Consider the following 22,867-nt stretch of genomic DNA (forward strand, 5'->3'; position numbering starts at 1 on the left):
GACTTTTGTCAATGATAAACAGGAGCATTGCTAGCAGGGATAAGGAGCTGATTATCCCTTTGTACAAGGCCATGGTTAGACTGCATCTAGAATACTGTATACAGGTCTGGAGGCCTCATTTTATGAAGGAAGATAATCTGTTGGAATGGGCACAAAGAAGGCCAATGAGATTGTTGAAGGGAACAAAAAGATGCTGTTACCAAGAATGGCTTTAGTGCTGCAAATTGCAGTGTCTGGAGACCAGACACCTGGGAAGAGATCTGATTAAGGTGTTTAAGGCCATGAATGGATTAAGTAAGCTCAACGTTGACGACATTCTTCCTCTTGCTGAGACTACACATGAGGGGATACAAATTCAAATTCATGAAGGATGGGCAACTGTTTGAACAAACTTCCATCTGTTGTTGTGGAAGTGAATAGTTTGAATAAATTCAAGGAGATTTAGACAAATCCTTGGAGTAGATAGATGACAGAGGGGGGGGGGATATTTATTTATTTATTTTATTATTTTTTTTTTCTTCTGCTGATGCTCTATAATTTTGCTTTCTTGCATCACATAAATCTTATGATTATCCGAGTTGTCATGCATTTTTGGGACTGAAAATTTTATTTTTTGGTATACCATTATATTTATGAGAGAAGTGACCTGATTTGCTTTATGTACTACTTTTCAGAAACACATGGTATTTGTAAATTGGGATATTAACGTACACAAAGATCTCCTGAATACATAAATATGATTCTAAGAGTGATGTGGGGAACTGTACACGTGGAAGAAAAAATTATGGAATTTATGATTAATGACACAGCACAGGATCATGTTGACAGTGATGATATTATAAGAATGACAACATTGTTTCTTTAATGTAGATCCAGTCAAACCAATCTGGTAAAGGATAATGAGATAGTAACAAAGGAAATACATGCAAGGATTAACTTTGATATAATTTACTCAGATTTTGACACTGAACTACATCTTGGGACTATGTTCAAACACCTTGTGCATAATTTGGAAAAGTGTGGTATTGGGGAAAGGTAGTTACATTAAATAAATAGCGTATAAGTTTGTGCAATTGCATCATGTTTATACATAGCCAACTACTAAGTAGTTACAAAAATGGCATCATTTAGGTATATCTCATATTGTGAATACCTTCACAATGAGTTACCATGATATTGCACTACCTTGAATAAGTAATGCTTCACCAACGGAGAAGACTAATGTTACTTATTCTTGGAGGATGCCACCACCCAGATGGCACTAAACAAACTATGTAATTCTCAATTACTGCATACTACAGGCATCTCTCATATTGTGGAGTTATATTTCGCAACTGGGTTATCATCGCTGCAAACCAGGGTACCTGCCCATCCACTGATGAAGAGCCAATAAGCTCTGAAATAGTGACATCTAGGTGGTGGTATCCTCTGAGAATAAGTAATAATACTCTTCTCCATTGGTGAAGTATTACTTATTCAAGGTAGTGCAATATCATGGTAACTCATTGTGAAGGTATTCACAATATGAGATATACTTAAATGATGCCATTTTGTAACTACTTAGTAGTTGGCTACGTATAAACATGATGTTATTGCACAAACTTGTGGAGTCCTTAAAGGTTCTATGTTAGAGTCCTAAATTATTATTTCTAAATTTCATTAATGATGGTATTACAGACTTCTGATGACAACAGGCAGGCAGGGCTGTTATGACAGAAATGCAGAGTCTATTGTTATAGCAAGGTTCAGAAAAATTATACAACTGGTCTAAGAGATGGCAATAAGCTTTAATGCTAATAAATGCATGGTTGTGCATCTGTCAGTAATTCCAAATGCAATTATCAATTGTGGGGAGGGGGGTAGTACACTCAGAATAGTTGAAGGGTAAAAAGGAGTTTGATACAGTCAAATATGAAGTTCTCTCAGTGCAATAAGGTTGCCAAGAAAGTACATGGAGTACTGTCAACGATGCACAAGAATTATGCTGGGAAGTAAATAAGCAATTATCCCACTGTATAAATCAGTGGTCAGATCACATCTTCAATACTACATACAGGTCTGGAAGCCTCATTCCAGGAATGGTATCAACTTGTCTGAAAGGGTACAAAGAAGGAAAACAAAATTAGTTGTGAGTGTCAAGAGGCACTTTTATATAAGACTCCAGTTTTATAAGCTGAAAAGTAAGCTAGGAATGAACAGCAAATGTTCATTCCCAGTTTAAATATCTCAATCAAATCACCATGGTAATTCGATTGAAATGTTTAAGGTCTCAAAGAGTGGATGGTGATAATTTACTTTTATTAGAGTCAAACTATCAAAACAAATTACTATCAAAAGTTTTGGAGTAATTAATCCCTTTTAGGCTTCAAGAGGGATTAGATAAGTATTTGGAAGTAGAATATATAATTAGGAAGACATTTTATTTATTTAATATTTTTTTTTATGCTGGACGCAGCACAAGCTTTGCTAAACCATTCTTGCCATTTTAATACTAAAATTCAGATGTTTACTTATGAGGATGTGTTGAGATCGCACCAGTAATTTAATTACCTCAAGTATGCTGTTCAAGGGAACAAGATTATCACATTCTCATCTTTTAAAATTGCAGAATGAATAATGGATTAATTATTTCAGTTAATCAAGTTATTAAATACGTATTTGATGAGTATTTAGTACTTCTCATGGGAAGATATTTAGGGAGGAATACCCAATGTTTACTGCATCCAATGTTATTATTTTTTGAAAAAACAGAATTTTTAAAATTTAAGAGTGTTTTATTTTATTACTTACTCTTTAGGTCTAAAATTCGGCCAGCATTTGGTGATTCTTGTGTTGATAGTTGTTCACGTATTTTCTCTACATCCTCAGGATGAATTAGGTCATATACACAAGCATTAAACCAGTCTGACTGGAAAAAAATAAAAAAAGTAAAATCTATAATAGGGAATTATACATACAATTATTACAGAAAGGCAGCACACAGTTTGTACCACCACCTTTCACTAGCAGCTCATGGCCAGGTTGCATATTTGCACAACAGCTAGTTTAATAAGTTCGTATGTAATTATAAATTATTTTAATTATTCGGTACTATACTAAAATCTGCTATAAAGTATATCATAAAGTACTAAGCAAATAGTAAATATATCATTTACTCCTACACACGAGGAAACATGCAAGCATGCAATCATAAAATAATGCAATTTTATAATCCTATGCTGATGTTGCAGTTAGCCAGCAAACTGAATGGTTACAACTCAGATAATGCTTTATTAGATAAAATGCATTTTGTTGTGCTTTTCACAGACAACTGTAGAATTATGTGATATATAATAGCTTTTTGAATAGAGTAAGACCCCTGTATCCGCGGGGGATACGTTCCAAGACCTACCGTGGATGGCTGAAACCGTGGATATAAGCGAACACCTCTGACTCCATATGTAACGTGATTTTCCTGTACATACATACGTATAATAAAGTTTAATTGATAAATTAAACACACATAAGACATTACCAACATTCAGAGGTGTATTGCTAAAAAAATTAGTACCGGAACGCTCATTGATTAACTACAAATAGTTACCTACATTTGCAAGTATATTTTTTTTCATTTGCAAAAATAAATAAGTCAAAGATTACAATATTTGTTCAGTATTTATTTATAACTATTAAATAAAAATTTCAAAAGTAAAAAACAAAGAAAAAAATTTAAAAAATCAGAAAAAAACAGACAAACAAAAACTCCAAAATAATATAAAAAATACTGTTCAGAAAAATCATAGAAATTCCCATACAGGATAAATTACGTATTCTTGTGTGACTGCCCTTTTTGTTTGTTGGTCAACAGCAGAACAATGAGACTGCAACCAAGTTTGGACGTAAAAATTTGGATTTCATATTTCTAATGGTCGAACGTGTAGTTTAATAAACAACAAACATTTAGAAAAAAGTACCAGAACGTCGTTCCGGTGCAAATACACCACTGCCAACATTAAATACGGTAATAATGAAGTACAGCAGACTCGATTTACCGGGATTGGATTAACTGGGACACTTCAAGACTCCAAATTTAAAAAAAAAAAAAAAAAATCAACCAGAAATCATAAAATTCAAGTAATAACTAGAATAGGTATAAACAGATATTTTGCAAGTCGTAAATAAGCGACAACAACCAGTGTTATAAGTCATCATTGGGAGATTAGTGTACCTACTATTATCTTGCAACCCCTGCTCTCTTCACACCTTCGGCTCAAAACAAATTCTGCACCAGCCAAAAAAAAAAAAAAAAAAATCCAGCGTTACCCTCAGAGAGAGAGAGAGAGAGAGAGAGAGAGAGAGAGAGAGAGAGAGAGAGAGAGAGAGAGAGAGAGAGAGAGAGAGAGAGAGAGAGAGAGAGAGTCAGAAGTAGAAGGGAATCACCAAGAAGGTAAGAAAGAGAAGAATGATGATATCCAGCTCAAGACCCTGGGTTTGCCAAGCCCATACTCACCAGATGTGAGCCCCTGAGGTAGTGGACAACATGGAACCAGAGGAGCAAGAAGAAATGCAACTCAGAGCAGCTGAAGTGGAAACAGCTGTCATGATATCCTGAACAAAAGATGAGTGGAACGCCTTAACAAAATTTGAGCGAATGGACCACACAAAGACCCATGTCATACAGAAGCAGAGACCTAATAGAATCCTGTGTCAAGTAAAAGACCACCTCAAATAGCAAATAATACCACATTACCTTAACAACAATAGTGCAACACTGGAGGACATCCACACAGTCACATGCTGTGCTGCTGTAACAGCAACTAAGATCAATGAAAAAAATTTAAGACCAGCAGCAGAAGAAATGGAAAAACAAGGAAATGCCAGCTTGGGAAAGAAGACTTCAGAAGATAGAAGAAGTAAGAGTCAAGATAGGCCAACTGAACCAGCATCAATAGAGTAAGTAATAGGAATAAGAAGTTGATTGGAAAAGTGAAGAGGATCCTTAATAAACACAGACAATGTCTATAGCAAACATGAGACCAAAAATCAGAGAACAGGATAATACTTAGATACTCTGAAGTAGAAGCTCCTTGCACCCAGCAAGAGACTACGGCAATACAGAGAGATGAGCTCCCAGGGGAAAATAAACAACCAAATCTTCAATGAAAACTGAAGAGCCTTCTATAGGAGTAACAGATAAAACGGGAAAGACAGCAATGGACCACCTGAGCAGAAGGCAATCAAAGAGTTCTGGAGCAACATATGAGGCAGTGAAATAACATATAACAGCCAGGCCCCTTGGATAGAACTAGAACAGAAGAAAACCAAGGACATACAAGAGGTGACAGAATGGGAGAAAGAAGTGAAACAGTCAATCAGAAGTTCCACAACTGGTACAAGAAGTTCCTCTCTCTCACACACACACACACACACACACACACACACACACACACACACACACACACACACACACACACACACACACACACACACAAGTACCTAGCAGAGCAGTTCACCTAGCTGATAAGTCACCCAGAGACAGTCCCAGATTTTTTTTTTTTTTTTTTTTTTACTCAAGGAATCACATACTTGAACGCTAAGGATCAAGATACAAAATACCTGGTGGAATACAAGCCAATCATCTGTCTTCTAACAGCTGTATAACCAAGAAGATTTTGGACCACTTGGAGAGCCAGCACATTGGCCGAACAGCAGAAGGAATGCAAGCAGATGAGCAAAGGATGCAAGGAGCAATTAACCACTGATGCTACAGTTATAGAGCAAGCCTACAAGAAGCACCTCAACCTATATGCGGCCTACATCGATTACCTCAAGGCCTTTGACTCTGTGCCTCATAGCTGGCTAACAGTGATGCTGAAGATCTACAACGTCAATTCGACAGTGAAAAACTTCCTAGAAGCAACCATAAAGAAATGAAGTACCACCATCATTTCTGTCTAGCACTCAACCCACTATTCACCATGCTCAACAACAGCAAGTATGGATATAATCTCAAAGAAGGAAGGAAAAACTTATACAACCTCTGCCACCTGATGTACATGGATGATATCAAGCTCTAAGCGGCAACTAAAAAGCAGCTCCACCAGTTACTCTGGATCATGGAAGAATTCAGCAATGAGTGCTAACATACTCCTTCGGGATTACAGATTGGACTAACACTGAGCCAGAGGACATCATGAGAAAGACAAGGACAATGATGACCAAACACTGCTAACACCACCTGAAGTCAGCTGTGGAGGAACCGACTATAGCTTGAAAAGGAGGAGCCTGATAGACCTCATTGAGCAACAGAAGACAGTGATAGCGAACCAGAAGGTTTATTTCCAGAAAAATACATGCCATACTACCAGGCCATTAGGAAGACAGACAAGTGGTATATCCCACTCAACCTAAGAAAGGAGAGAGCCCTCCTGCCCATATGGAACAAACAAAACTAAAAAGATGGGCAAAGAAGACACTCCATGGTAGATACTACAATTACCACATAGATAAAATGGCTTCCAACGCATGGCTCACAAGCAGGAAGCTCTTTCCTTGAGACTGAAGGATTCATGTTTGCCATCCAAGAGCAGGTAATCAACAGTAGGACTATAAAAAATATATTGCCAAGGAACTTAGAGTGACAAATGACACATGTTAATGATGCCACCTAGCCTCAGAAATGATCCAAATACATCACTGCAGGATGCAGAGTGATCACCCAGATGGAGTACACTCGTAGACATGATCAGGTTGCCAGGATAATACATCAGAAGCTAGCAAGAGACTAGCTTCATTTTCAAAGAAAATGTACTGTATCACAAGTACAAATCCCAGGCCATACTAGAGACCCCAACCCACAAGCTGTAATGGGACCATACCATAACAACGAACAAGACAATCCCACAAAACAGATTGGACATAACTGTCATTGACAAGAAGGAAAAGGCTATCTATGTGATTGATATAGCAGTGACCATCACTGGCAACCTCCAGAAAACCCATGAGTAAAAGATCAGGGACTACACAGACCTAAGACTCGCTATCAAAGAGATGTGGCATATGCAACAAGTAAAGACCATCATGTCAACCACCAGTATAGTGGTTGACATGATGACCCTACAGTGGACCCTACACAAGAGCCTAGCAGCAATGGGTCTCCCAGAGAACACTACAAGGAATTTCAGAAAGTCGTGATTCTGACACACCTATGGAATAGTCAAAGAGTTCCTCAACCAAAGTTATTTGATTCAGTTCCTCAATCAAGTAATAATAACCAGACATAACAACCACGCTGTGTACTTGATACCAGTACCCATCACAGGGTGGCATTCCCTATCAGGGCGAAGTAATAATAATAATAATAATAATAATATGCAACTGCATTGATGCGCGAACTGTGGGGCATGACCCCCAGAGTGGTCGCTGGATAAATTAAAGGGGTTGCATAAATTTTTAAATAAATTTATTTTTTGTGTACATAAAAGCCAAAAACCTGTTGTTAAAATTACTTTTTTAATACTGTAGGTGTAGAACCCTTGCTACTCGAACTAAGTCTGAGATACGAATGAACCCTACTGCCTACCTTGTCGGGGATACGCCTTAATTTGCTCAATGGCTATGGACACAAAGAAAACAACTGACTAGTGTGATTTCTCAGTATCACTCAAACGCTGAGTAGTACTGAGAACTACTATTCAATTAATCCCTTTAGGCCTTATTTCGTACTTCCTTCAGCAGCACAAATTCTTAAATTGCCTGTACTGTATTGCCTAAAGGCCAGAGGTGCGAATGTGTGGTAGCAGTAAATGTATATAGCAAGTGTTGCACGCAAGCTTTATTCTGCTTCATAATTTGATGCATTCTCCCTGCTGCAATAAAAATTATTTCAATTGTGCATGGAGAAAAGTACAGCAATGATTTAAATACCATTCCTCTATCCAGAGACAGTCTGGCGGCGTATTACAGTTATGAAATTAAATTTATTAAATCAATTGAGAAAAAGTCCAGTTTTTGCAATACAGTTAGATGAATCCACAGATATTTCAAACCTTGCTCAACTTATTGTATATGTCGGATACTGCTACAAGGGAGATATTTTGGAGGATTTTCCAATGGAATTTACATTTTGCAAAGCTTTGGAAGAAAGAACGACAGGCAAGAAGATTTTTGATGTTATAAATATTTTCTATATAATATCGGTGTGTAGATACACCATAGACAACTCTTAAGAAACTACAAAGTAGTTGTTGTAGGCATCATTTGCTCTCTCATATTGTGCTCTGCCTTCACGATGAGTTGCTATGATATTGCACTATCTTCACAACTGGGTCGTCATGTCTGCAATACCAGGGTACCTGCCCACCCACTGATGATAGGCCAATAGCCTTGAAACATGTCTGGGTGGTGGTACTCACTGAGAATAAGTAATAATAGTCTTCTCTATTAGTGAAGCGTTACTTCTTCGAGGTAGCACAATATCATGGCAACTCGTCGTGAAGGCAGAGCACAATATGAGAAAGAGCAAATGATGCCTACAACAACTACTTTGTAGTTTCTTAAGAGTTGTCTATGGTGTAACTACACACCGATATTATATAAATATTAAACTCTTAATGTATTATGCCTTGTGCATTTAGTTATTTTAAATATAAATATTTTCTTTCAAACAAATGATCTAATACATCACTGCAGGATGCAGGGTGATCACCCAGATGGAGTACACGTGTAGACATTCTAATACTAATGTGGAACAACTTTATTGTGATTTGCACTGATGGCTGCATTAATAGGGAAAAATAAAGGTTTAAAAAACAAAGTAAAGGACGCTGCTCCAAATATAGTTTTCAATCACTGCATTATACACAGGGAAATGAAGAAGCAGTCTCTCCTGTTAACAACTTGATCCAGAAGATGACACGAGATCAGCAATTTCAAATATTGTGTCCAATATTATTGGTTATCCAGGCTCATCCTTCTCATTAATTGTTCTGTTTTGTAATTGTTCATTATTAATTGTTTTGTAATCTTAATTGAAGAATAAGAATTTTATCTGTTTTTGCTGTATTCAATTAAAATATTAAACAATTATTTTAATATGCAAATTAAAAAGGAAGCAACTGTTTTATTCCTTTCTCAGTACTCAAATAAAATTTTCTACTACATAATTTATAAAATGCCATTTTTCTTCTCTAAAAACTAGTCATCCTCCCTCGGGGTTTACATTGAGGGGTTGTGTCAATTTTATATTTAATAAAGGGGGCCGTGAGTGAAATACGTTTGCACGCCACTGGCCTATACCATAATGGGATATACAAAGGGTACTAGGAAAATTTTGCAATATGACGCAACAATGAATCACAGAAAGCTGCTTGTTGCTGCATGTTGAGACATGTTCATAAGTGCATAGTAGCCGCCACTCCAAGTCGATGGGCTCAGTTATTCATTAGTAGTGAGAGTGTAAAGTGCTTGCGATGGCATCGTGGTCACGAAATGAGATAAGGACAGTTTTGCGGTATAATTTCGTGCATGGTTTAACCATAGACCAGTGCTTAGAAGAAATGACTCTTGCACTAGATGATGATTGTCCACATCGTACAACGATATTCAGATGGTATAGAGAATTCCAAAGGGGAAATTTCACTCTGGAGGATTCTGAGAGGCCGGGAAGGCCACGAACGTCAGTTACGGAGGAAAACGTTACTGCTGTGAGGAAAATGCTTGACGAAAACAGGCGAGTGACCTACCAACAGATAGAGGATACTTTGGGCCTAAATGCACCAGCAATTCGTTCGATTCTGCAAGATCATTTGCACGTGAAGAAACTTTGTTCTCTCTGGGTGCCACATCAACTGACGGAAGAGCAGATGACACGACGTGTGACTTGGTGCCGGGAGATGTTAAAAAAGTTTGATAAGGGACAATCTCGGTATGTGAACAACATCGTGACAGGTGACGAGACTTGGCTGTACTATTACGATCTGCCGACCAAGGCTCAAAACAAAGTTTGGGTCTTTGATGATGACGACACACCCGTAATTGTCAGAAAATCCCGATCTGTAAAGAAGAAAATGATAGCTGTATTTTTCAAATCGAGTGGAATTGTGGAACGTGTCGTTTTGGACACGCAGAAGACAGTCACAGCTAAGTGGTATACTGAACAATGCCTGCCTAAAGTCATTGGATCTATGAAGAACCTGCGGCCAAAGTCAAGAATGGACACCTGGTACCTCCATCACGATAATGCTGCAGCTCGCCGCGCCAAAGCCTGCACCGAATATTTGACCACGACAGGACTGAAACTTCTCGAGCACCCTCCCTACAATCCAGACCTTGCTCCCTGCGACTTTGCACTGTTCCCGCATGTGAAAATGAAGCTAAAAGGGAGGCGGTTTTCCAGTGATGAGGACCTTCTACGGGCTTGGGACAACGAGTGTGCTTTACTCCCTAGTGAAACTTGGCAGAACTGGTTTAAAGATTGGTTTCGGAGGATGGAGAGGTGTATTGAAAGTAGAGGAAATTACTTTGAAAAAAATTAAATAAACAAAGCTGTATTGCAAAACTTTCCTAGTACCCTTTGTACAGAGCATTCAAAAGCTTAAAACATACTTTTGAAGTCCATACATGTGATTTGATTTTTGTTTCTATAACAGCCAGCATAACTACTACTACTATGTTGGTTGTTACACAAATTTATTACTGTCTTGACTATGACAGTTTTGTTGCACATTAACTATATAGCTCCTTCATATGATTGTTAGAACACCTTGTAATGATATTTTCCATTCAAATGGTATCAGTGAAGTGGCTGACATCAGTTTATGAGGATGTTCATTTCTTAGAATTCCTGCATGTTCAGGAAGCCAACACATGTAAATTTGCTTTTCCTGTACTCTTCAAAAAGCATTAGATGTCTACCACTTTTTTTTTTTTTTTAAAAACGCGCCTCCATAGCCAGGTGGGAAGGAGCAGCAGTACGCTTCTTGATTAGACCGGGGTTCGAACCCATCACCACCAAATACAGAGGATGCAGAAAGGTCAGGGAATGCCCACTGCATATTCTGGAGCAATATAGCCTTAGTTGCTAATGCTCCTAAAAACCAAATAACAAACAAACAATAACTAACAATAACTTTTAAAAACATGAAATGCAAGACAAGGGGTTCCATTAGTGCACGTAAAGCACTCAGGGAGTACATATATACATTATTATACATTTTGGCTTATTCGAGACTTGATTTTGACATGCTGGACAAATGTCTGGTCTCTCCCATAAAATTTTATGGGAGAGACCAGCATAAAATTTTTCAATGTTCTGGCATTTCTCACTTTATATAAAATTAGGCATTTCTCATTTTATATACATTTTTATAAATGTTCTCATTTTATATATACCTCAATTTTAATTGTTTTCTTCTGACTGAGGGTGAAAGTCTATGCACTTCTCCAGATAGATTTAAAATTAGGATAAAGCATTAGGTCTCAAAATTTTACACTGGTGCTCCACAGTGATGACAGGAGAGAATAAATGCCTGTATAATCACAAGTAGCACTCTGATGTTGACAGTTTTCTTACAATTTCACATATGCCTGATTATCAACATGGAATTAGTTTTTCCAGAAAATTAAAAATGGATTATAAATATGTTACTATTTAGATGCCAATGTTTATTACAATTAATAAACGTTCATTTTCAAGTTTTATCCACTTACTAAAGTGGAACATCCCTTTACCAAAGAATGGCCATAAATTATCTTGGAACAGCAAATCAACCAGTAAAATTGCTACCAAAGAAGATAAACTACAATACTTTGGTCAATATGAATATCTTGTATTTTTCTTTTGTAATCACCTTGATTGCTCTGAACCAAACATCAGATATAGTCAACCATCATAGTTTCATGATGGCACCTTTCTTGATAACTCTTCTCCATTCCTTAAACATCCACTTCATTTATGGTTTTTGTACCAGTAATTTAACTGCTGCTGCTGAAGAATACTGATGGTGATTCCTGAGTGCATTGTGTACCAATAAAAACTGCCAAGTTTTTATTGATACACACAGATATCTGTAGGAAAGTGGATCATTTGGTGTTGAATCTGAATGTAGTGTTAATCACAAATTTCAAAAATCAAGTGATTTGAAGAGTACAATACAGTATTGGAACAAGTGCTGTGCAGGCAGATATGAAGTTCTCTGAGCAGTGCAGATGGGCTGCAAGAGTAGCTCATGGTGTCTTATCAATGATATACAGGAATTTTTCTAGCAGGGATAAGGAGGTGATTATTCCCTTGTATAAGGCAATGGTCAGGCCACACCTTGGGTACTGTATATAGGTCTGAAGGCCTCATTTTAAGAAGGATGTAGAGCTGTTGGAAAGAGTACACAGAAGGGCAACAAGATTAGTGAATGGAGCAAAGGAATGCTCTTACGAAGAAAGGCTTAAGTTTTTCAAATTACAGTGTCTGGAGACTAGGCACCTGCAAAGTGATCTGATTGAGGTGTATAAAGCCTTGAATTGTTTGAGCATGCTCAATGCTGATGTGAATCTTCCTCTTGCTCAGAATAATCACCTGAGAGGGCATAAATTCAAATTGAGGAAAGACAGATGTAGGATAGATAGATATGTAAGTTTTCCTTCAGCCAGCGGGTAGTTGGTTGGTGGAACACACGTCCATCCTTTGTTGTGGAAGTTGATAGCCTAAATAAATTTAAGGCTGAACTGGACAGGTATTTGGAATGAACGGAGGGGTGAAATGGGAGCATTTTTTTTTTTTTTTTGGATGATGCTGCATAAGCTTGCTTTCTTGCATCATATGCCTCTACTAATGCTAATTTTGCACATTAAAAACTGTGGGCTTATGGAAAAAATAGGATAGGGCAGAGCCCTCAAAAAAAAAAAAAAAAAACTGCATTTACATCTACATAATTTGTAACAAGTACAGCACCTAAACAAGGCACATTATGAGCTGCAAGTGAACTTTCCATGTTGGGTGCTTGCTAATCCTGATGTGTGCAGGTACACTTCATTCACTGATGAAGCAATGTTTATTTAAGATGGAACAAATAATACAAAATGAGCATGTATGGAGTGGTAGTAATTCTCATGACACAGTCAAGGCTCTTTTGTGGATGTTCCTTTACTGATATGATGGGCTCTGCTGCATTTTTTTCTGACAGGTTTCTGATTATCTGAACTGTCACTATCTCAACCAGTGGATTGTTCAAAGAGATTCTTATCCATAGCTAGCTAGATCTCCTGGTCTTAATTCCTTAGGCTATTGCATCTGGGATCACATAAAAATATTAGTTCAAAATATATGAAACCTTTCCCTGTACATCTAGAACAACTGAGATAAGGTAAGCTTCAAGTATTTTGAATAATATTCAAAATTTTATTATGTTGTTGTTGTTGTTGAAGTGGGGTTTATTGGCGCAAGGGCTGCTATGGCCAAAATGCGCCTATAACTTTAGATTGTTGGTCTATATGTGAAAGGAATTGTTCTAGAAATGACTGTATACGTTTATCATTTTTAAGTATTTAAACAGTTCTGATAGATTGGCGTCATCTCCAAGTATATTATCTAGTTGCAAGGGTTTTTGTGAGTTGATTAAAGATCTGAAACATTCAATTCTAGCTGAACCATAGTGTGCACATTCAATAATGATATGTTTCACTGTAAGAATAGAACTACAGTGCGAGCAGAGAGGAGGCTCTTCTCCTAGCAGTAAAAAAAGGTGCGTTAGGTGCGTATGACCAATTCGTGCTCTTGCAAGGACGACCTCTTCGTGCCTGGTTAATCGGGAACTAGATCTCCATAGCTGTGGGTTTTGTTTTATTTCAAGAAGTTTGTTTGATATCTGATTATGCCACTTTTCAGACCACATCTCTGTACATATCCTCCGTATGATTGGCTTGTAATCAGAAAAAGGAACTGGGATGGGATCAGCGCAAGCAGGGTGTTTTGCTGCTTCGTCTGCACGCTCGTTTCCTGGAATTCCGACGTGGCTGGGTATCCAGCAGAGAGTGACAGTCAGCTTATTTTTATTGAGGTGATATAACTGTGATCTGATTTGTGTGAGAAGTGGATGGGAAATTTGTCGATTTTCCTGTAGGGCATTCATTGCACTTAAAGAGTCTGTGTATATTATGACCTGGATATTTAAAAGATCATTAAGGAGATTTAGAGCCATTTTGATTGCATATAATTCGGCAGTAAATACACTGCATTCACACGGTAATTGTACAGAAACAGTGGATGTAGGACTGATTGCTGCAGCTCCCACGGATATATCAGTCTTGGATCCGTCTGTGTATATATGAAGACTGTGAGCATTGGTCAATGCATGGTCCGCATGTAACTGTCTAAGATTGTGATTTGATAGGGAGTGTTTTCCCCACTGTAGAAAATAGTTGTCGCAAAGAGGTATATACATTGTCCATGGTGCTTGTAATACATCTGCAGCTTGAGAGATGTTTCCTAGACAGATGTTCCAATTTTTGGTTAGCTCTTGTAGCCGGATACCAGCAGGTTTGTTTTCATTGGGTTTATTTTTATACAAATTTTCCCACTGAGGTTCAAACAGATATGTCCAGATGGGGTGAGAAGGGAGGCTACGTAGTTTGGCTGCATAGTTAAGGAGCAATACTTTTCTCCTAAGATGTAGTGGTGGTTCATTGGCGTCTATATACAAACTTTGCACTGGGGAGGTCTTAAAGGCTCCTAAAGCAATTCTCAGAGCACTATGCTGGACTGGATTGAGCCGGGCTAGTACTGTCTTACGCGCAGAGTCATAGACTGGGGCTCCATAATCTAGTCGAGATCTTATTAAAGTACGATATAAGTGTAAAAGTGTGAAGCGATCGGCTCCCCATGTCATAGAAGAGATAACTTTGAGAATATTCATCTTTCTCATGCACTGAGTTCTCATTTGCATTATATGTGCCTGAAAGGTAAGTTTAGTGTCCAGTACTAAACCCAAGAACCGGATATTGTTGCTAAGTGGTATTAGTTGAGCTCCTAACCTTAGCTCAGGATCTGGATGAAGCTGTCGCCAAAATTTTATTATGAATGAAACCATTAGTGTGTTGGAAAAAGGTTAAAAACAGGGATACACTGCACTGGAGAACTTCAGACACTCCAAACTACATTTCAAATGACCAACGTGTGTGTGTGTGTGTGTGTGTGTGTGTGTGTGTGTGTGTGTGTGTGTGTGTGTGTGTGTGTGTGTGTGTGTGTGTGTGTGTGTGTGAGAGAGAGAGAGAGAGAGAGAGAGATGCACACAAGCATTATAACAACATATGTAGATACGCATCTAAGTAGACATCTTAGCAATTATTGCTCATTGCTTCAAATCACTTAAGGAATCAACCCTTGAAGTTTGGCAGGTTCCTCCCGAAATGCTCCATATATAGTAGTAGTCCTTGTTTACAAATATGTGTAACATTTCCTTTACAGATGGAGGGGGAGGGAGGGAGGGAGGGAGGGAGGGAGGGAGGAAGGTAGGGAGGGAGGGAGAGAGAGAGAGAGAGAGAGAGAGAGAGAGAGAGAGAGAGAGAGAGAGAGAGAGAGAGAGAGAGAGAGAGAGAGAGAGTGAGTGAGTGAGTGAGAGAGAGAGAGAGTCTTCTACAGCCGAGTGATTTTGTAGGAACCAGATATATTACCTCCAGGAGCTGACAGTAACTGTAACAAAGATGGCATGTACAGCCAAGTCTTGATCTTTGTTGAATGTAAACACACAAAGTGCTCAGATATGTGCTCAAGAAGAGATGACTAAAAGCTTGTGATTATAGTTTTCTATGGTTACAGGCTGAATTATTTCCAAATCTTAAATTGCATTTGCCATGAATTTTACCCAAAGAGGACTTTTCCACAGAAAAAGTAAACTTTTCAAACAGGTCTACTGATAGTTGCTGTCGTTGGTTTTTAAGCACTTAAGCCATACTGGTAGAGTCAAAGTGCAGCTTACGTATGACAAAACTTAAACATGAAAACAACTTAAATTTGCATAACTGACAATTTTTATGTAATTAAGTTCTATTTTATCATTATAGTAAAAAAAAAATATAGTATTTTATCACTACAGATATTGTGTCACATTCAGATATTATCTGTCATATAGAGATAATAAAAATATTGATGGTCATTAATTTTTTTTCTTTATGAAAACACTAGCGTTTTTTTTTTATCTGGTGTATATCACAAGATAAAAAAACAACAACAACAATGGTTAAAATTTAATACCTGAGCTTGGTTAAGTACAGGAGCAACAGAATCTGATACATAAATAATTCTTCCAGTATCACAAGCTATTACAAAAAGGAACCCATCTGCAGCCTAAAAAGTAGTTTAAAAAGGAATGTTTTTTTTACAAAAATAATTGTTTAGTAAAAAATTTCTGAATAAGGCATACACAAAATTTTAAATAAAAAATTCTCATTTTAATGAGGATTTTTTTATTTTTTAACTTTCTTTAAAATGGCTATAAAAGGTACAACTTATATACAAATATTTTATTTAGTTTATTATAATAACACAAGATTCCTTAATTAAACTTGAGAAGGACATTACATGGAATACTGCTAAGTAAGAGAGATGTAATACAGACATTTTCATGTAAAGTATTTTAATTCATTTATTAGCATGCAAACAAAGGACAAGTGGTATAATCAAACAATACAAATAAATAAATAAAACTGGCTATGTTTCAGATTTGCTAGAATCTTTTTTTTTTTTTTTTTTTCCCCTTTTTAATTGCTAGAAATATGTACAAAATGTTTTTCATAACAATTTTAATACTGAAATCTGATTTTTGAGTTTCGGAAAAGTTTTATTACTTGACCATGAGAGACCAAATTATACCAGATTGTACACAAAAATCCAGACCTGAAGATGGATTTTAATATCAGAATCTATAATGTAGCCAATTTTATTTAGTTAATGGGATTGTTTTGAGCCTAATTGTACCAGATGTCCTCTGCACACCAATAAACTAAATAAAATTATTCATATAGAAAAGTGTCATTAACACATCTTTCTTGCTTAGTAAAAAGAACCAGTTTATCATAAATGTACAACATAAAAAAAAATTACAAATTTATTTGGTGCCACTTCCTCTTTGCCACTTAGTACATAAATGCATTATTATACATCTTTAGAGGTTTAAACTGGTAATGCAATATTACAGTAGTGTGATATTAGTTTTTCGAATAGATTGGCAAGTGGACCTGCACACACACACACATTAACTATTAGCGAAACAATTACGCAAAAATATACAGATCAGAAGCAGTAAGAGCTCAAGATTAGATGATTTAATCTGCTTCCTGCACGTTCATTTGTTTGAACTAATTCTAGAAATTTAAATAATGTCCTCATGTATAAAACAAAAGAGTCCACAGAGCCAAGGACAAGGGATTGTTTCTAATATGCTTAAGTATTATGAAAAAAAGTCTGAAATATAAAATTTTATTATTCTGGTAAAACAACATGAAGAAATGGTTGCTGCTCCTCCAGGAGTCTCAAAAAGGCAAATAAACAGAATAAAATCAAAAATAAGGATTTATTGGAGTATTTACTTCACCAAATAATAAAGTTAAAAGAAAAGAAAGAGAGGAACTGAAGATGACTTTGGTTAAAGAACAATAGTAGTAGTAATCAAGGAATGCGACACAAGAAACCAGCCTTACTTAGCATCAGCCAAAAAAAAAAAAAAAAACCACAGATTTCGCACATCTATTCTCTCTAAATGTTTGTTCTAGCAATCAACTACCTGCTGGCTAAAGGCAAACTTCCACACATTTGACTATAACTGTCTTTCCTCAATTTGAATTTATGCCCCCTCAGGTTTGTAATCTGAGCAAGAGGAAGAATCCCATTAGAACTGAGCCTGCTCAACTCATTCAAGGCTTTATACACCTCAATCAGATCACCTCACAGGTGCCTAGTCTCCAGTCACTTGCAATTTGCAGAACTTAAGCCTTTCTTCGTAAGACCACCCTTTTGTTCTCCTTACCAATCTTGTTGCCCTTCTCTGTACTTGCTCAAGCAACTCTATATCCTTCCTAAAATGAGGCCTCCAGACCTGTAAGCAGGACACAAGGTGTGGCCTGACCATTGCCTTATACAAAGGAATAATCACTTCTTTTTCCCTACAAGCAAAATTCCTGTATATCCATGACCTGCTCTGGCAGCCTGTCTGCATTGTTCAGAAAATTTCATATCTGACTGCACAATTACGTCCAGGTCTTTTTCATTTTCTACCACCCTAAGTGTAGTACCACACAGTTGGTATGTTTCTCGGGGTTACTTCTACCCATATGCAGTACTTCGCATTTGTCAATGTTAAACTTCAGTTGCCACTTCTCAGCCCATCTGCCCAAATGTTCTAGATCCTGTTGCAGTAGCACACTGCCATTACTGTCATTAACAACCTGACCAACCTTTGTATCATCTGCAAACTTTGATATTAAGCCTGACATACCTTTATCAATATCATTGATAACTATACAAAACAACATTGCGCCCAACACTGAACCTTGGGAGACTCCACTAATAACATTAGTCCACAAAAAGCAGCGTCCATTGATTACCACTCTCTGTCTTCTCCCACTCAACCATCCTTTTCACTGTAGCAACTTACCCTCAATACCATACTGCTTCAATTGGTACAGTAGTCTTCCATGCACAACAGTGTCAAAAGCTTTCCTGAAATCCAAGTATATGATATAAAAATTATTTTTTGCATCCAGTTCCTTTGTAACCACATCATAGTATCTAATCAAATTTGTCAGACATGACTTTCCCTTAACAAACCCATGCTCTGTCTGAATTATTACTGCAGTCTTGTCTAGATGATCCTGCAATGTATCTTTAATCAGTAACTCCATTATTTTCTCCAGAACAGAAGTCAAACTAATAGGTCTGTAATTACTCGTGTCACCCTTAGATCCCCCCCCCCTTTGTGGGAGATACATTTGCACATCTCCAGTCAATGGGGATCTCCCCTGAGTCCAAAGATGCTGTCATAATTATGGATTAGTTCATGACTTTAATATAATAGGAAAACATGTCACCAACAGTCAGGAATTAAATTCGGTTTTAAAGCAAAATCTTGATTTATACTGTAGAGATTAATAAAAGAAATTAGCTTTAATCTGTCCTAGAAGCCCATCTCTGCACTGCTCAAAGAACTTCATGTCTAATTGTATATATGTATTATATGTCATGTCTAATCATACATGCAGTGTCTTATATATACATAGAATTAGACATGAAAAGAATTTCATGTCTAATTGTACGTATATATAAGACAATGCTGCAGTGCTAATTCCGCCTTTCCCTTTAAATCCATAATAAGTATATTAATTTTAATTTCTCATAATTCCCCTATTTAGTTATTATCCAAAACTTCGTTTATTAACAATTTTAGAGTTATTAAAACTGAGTATTAAAGCAAGTTAAATGTCCTTAAATCTTTCAATTGGAACCTGTTATAATGGCGTCTAAAAAGATGGCGAAATTAGCCACAGCAACTATGTAAAAAGAAATCCTATCTAAAACTCTACAGAAGCCTGCAGTTGCTGGCCGGCGATGCTATCTTGGGAGCCACTTACGGGTTAGATTTCTATAAACACAGGAGAGATGCGCTTAGCTGGACATGCAAATGATGATGACAGAAAGGGGGGAGAGGGTAAATCAGAGAGAACGAGGTACAGACACCCGTGTGAACGGATATGGTAGATTCCTCCGAGCATCATAAACTCGGTGAATATGTAAGCTAGAGACTCTTCATTTTCCTAATAAGGAGCTGGTGAAGTGTCTACACGTGTGGCCAGAATGTTTGATACATGGCATGGCGTAATCTAGAGATGATGATCACTGCGCTCCTTAAGATGAAGTGTTCCTTGACGTAGAGTCCGAATGTGCGAGGACGTGGAGTTCTCCGATAAAAGAAAGGGAATTGTCTAAACAATAGGGGAAAACAAGGGGTATTAAAGCGGGTCCTCGGGAGAAGGGAGGAGAGAAGACAGAGAACGTGAAGAGCAAAAAGGCTACCGAAGAAAGAGAGAGTTTGTTTGTTTGTTTGTTTGGTTTTTAGGAGCATTAGCAACTAAGGCCATATTGCTCCGGGATATGCGGTGGTCATTCCTTGACCTTTCCGCATCCTCCGTATTTGGTGGTGACGGGCTAGAAAGAGGGAGTAGAACCAGCGACCGAGAACGGAGGAGAAAATACTGCGATCCCCTGTTAAGGCAACAGAGAGAATCGCCCGAAGTAATGGAGTATCAAGGAGCATTAGCTACTCAAGCTAAAGGAATATCTTAAGTTGGGTGAGTTAGTTGAAAAGGTATAGTATGAAAACATGAAAATGAAAAGATTGATTCTTTCTAGCCTCTTATAATCTTGTAACTAATAACTGCTGTGTTTAAGAATGATAATTCCAAAGACCATGATCCTATTATTATCGTAATGATTTGATGAATTTATATCTATGTAAGATTTACTTTCTCTTGTATTAAACTTTATTATGTTTGCACCATAGGAGTTTCTCATTCTCTGCCAAAACCTCACATGCAACCACTAAAGCTAAATGTTAAGACATGATTAGAGGTTAATTGCGGTGTCGAGTAATCAACTGCATGATTACCCGATAAAAACAACGCTACAGTCCACACTGCGAGAAGTGCAGAGTAGATGAAATATTCTTACTCTACATTTTTTGAGGGTATATGAGATTGTCCTATAAAAAAAACCACTAGACGATAAACAGAGCTATATAGGCAAGATGAACGTGTTAAGGTAAACTAAGATGACCAACCAAAAGAAAAAGTCAAAAACGACATAACTACACTTAAAATAAAAAGTATAAGTTATGCCTAGACCAACTAGTGCTAATGCGGCCACACCCTAGTACACACAAGGCCTAGGTAAGTAAATGCAGCGGGTGTGTGTGTGCGGGGTAACAACAAGAAATATAAGTAACAGAGCAAAGAGGTACAGAAAAAGGGCAAAAAAGAAATATATGGGGGGAAAGGAAAAAAAAAAGGAAAGAAAGAAATCACGGTATGCATAAAAAAAAAAACAAAAAAAAAAAAATATATGTATATATAAATAAATATAGAAACGTATATTGTTATATAATGCACTAACATAAGTGTTGTTATCAAGAGTCAACCACCAAGAATGCACAAGACAGATGACCATAAACCACATGGCTACTACTTGTATCCTTCCACACATAGATCTTCTTTTACTCTTAACTACATAAATTTATTAAATTCATTCTACATTCATTAATTTTTAATCTTTTTTTTTTTTTTTTTTTTATCTTTATTTCTTGGCATGCATTTTGCACAGACTGTTTATTATTGATCCTTGGTAATACCAAGGTCATGTGCATTTTATGATAATATACTTTTCTATTTCTATTTATTCTTTATTTTTATTTCAATTTATTTTTTCTTTTTGTTTCTTCTTTATGTATTCTTTTTATTCTATTTATTATTAGATTAGTATTAATGGTATTGTACAGGAAAACTACAGGCTTTTGTTTCACTGTCAAAAATCTCCAATTACCAAAAAAATAAAATAAATATACAAATATTAATATCAACGTAGAACATATTGAGCATTACAGCTCTGATTCATACTATCTAAACATAATAATAATAAAAGGAAAAAAATAATGATAAAAAACAATAATAAAAATAAATAAAAACGCCAGTGAATAGAGGAAAAACTATTCTCTAGTATTTCATGTGTTTGTGTTTCATGCAGTACAGCAGTTTTAATTTTTAATAACTTTGCAGTCCTCACAAAATGAGTAATACAAGGCAGAAGAGGTTTTCATACATTGCTGTTTCGTATACAGAGGTTTTTGTACACTGCTGTTTCGTATACAGAGGTTTTCATACATAGTAGGTTGGCTTCATATTGAAGGTGTTAAATTATGCCAAAGAATATAGAAACAGGCCAGCTGAAAGGAATTTTGGTCTTCCTCCAGCTGAGAAAATGATAATTTTATCTGTGAATTTGAATTTCAAATATATGCAATATAATAATTTTTCCAATATTCTCCTAAAATTTGGGTGCATCTTATCATTCAACAAATAAGATATTTTAGGATAACACTACCGAATATACATAATAAATGAAATCAGGCAGAGCTCAGATTTTGAGGGAATAAATGCAGGTATTTCAATATCATTTAGTAATATGACTAAATATTAATATAGCTCAAGAATTAAGCTCTGATATGCTGCAGCCAATATTGCAAAATCAAAATTTGCATAAACTATTAACAGTAAATCATCTATTTTGAAATTATATATATTTAAACTTCTTGTATGCTGAACAACTATAAAAAAGTACAGGATGAAAACTTACTTCTAAAATGAGATGTTTTAACTCCTGGTCTGTTAGAAAAGAAGGCTTATAAGTCCCATCACTACTGGTATTTCCTGTCCCTGTAACAAATTAAATAATAATCCAGTAAAATATAAATTTTAGAATGTTTATTATAAACATTTATTACAAAAGCCTTCAATGCTTTTCAGAATGATGTTTGAAACATGATGAAAAATATGAAATATAATGAAAACTATCACATTTACACCCTATATACGAAGATTATTCCAAAAGCAATGCACAAAAGTGTTCTGTTCCAGGAAAATTAATGGAGGCACTAGTTAAAGAAGCACTGCAGGATCATCTAGACAAGACTTCAGTTATAGCTTCAGCATGGTTTTGTGAAGGGGAAGTCTTGCCTGACCAATTTTAATTGGATACTATGATGCAGTCACAAAAGAGCTGGATGCAGGGAATAACTTTGATATTATATACTTGGATCTTAGAAAGGCTTTTGATACTGTTGCACATGGAAGACTG

General features: G+C 36.5%; 1 protein-coding gene across 3 annotated transcripts in view; it reads right to left on the minus strand.

Annotated features, from left to right (window-relative positions):
- tgo (Aryl hydrocarbon receptor nuclear translocator homolog tgo) overlaps positions 1 to 22,867 on the minus strand; it is a 535,800-nt gene that overhangs the window by 112,747 nt on the left and 400,186 nt on the right. For all 3 annotated transcript variants that reach the window (XM_090371458.1, XM_090371450.1, XM_090371441.1), the window contains 3 exons: positions 22,367 to 22,446; positions 16,223 to 16,315; positions 2,791 to 2,908 (listed from right to left, as the gene is read on the minus strand). In XM_090371458.1, coding sequence (XP_090227584.1) covers positions 2,791 to 2,908; positions 16,223 to 16,315; positions 22,367 to 22,446 — 291 coding nt within the window. The remainder of the gene's footprint in view (positions 1 to 2,790; positions 2,909 to 16,222; positions 16,316 to 22,366; positions 22,447 to 22,867) is intronic.

This window comes from Mastigoproctus giganteus, chromosome 1, assembly GCF_048544385.1.
Source record: "Mastigoproctus giganteus isolate SK-2022 chromosome 1, ASM4854438v1, whole genome shotgun sequence".
Classification (NCBI taxonomy): domain Eukaryota; kingdom Metazoa; phylum Arthropoda; class Arachnida; order Uropygi; family Thelyphonidae; genus Mastigoproctus; species Mastigoproctus giganteus.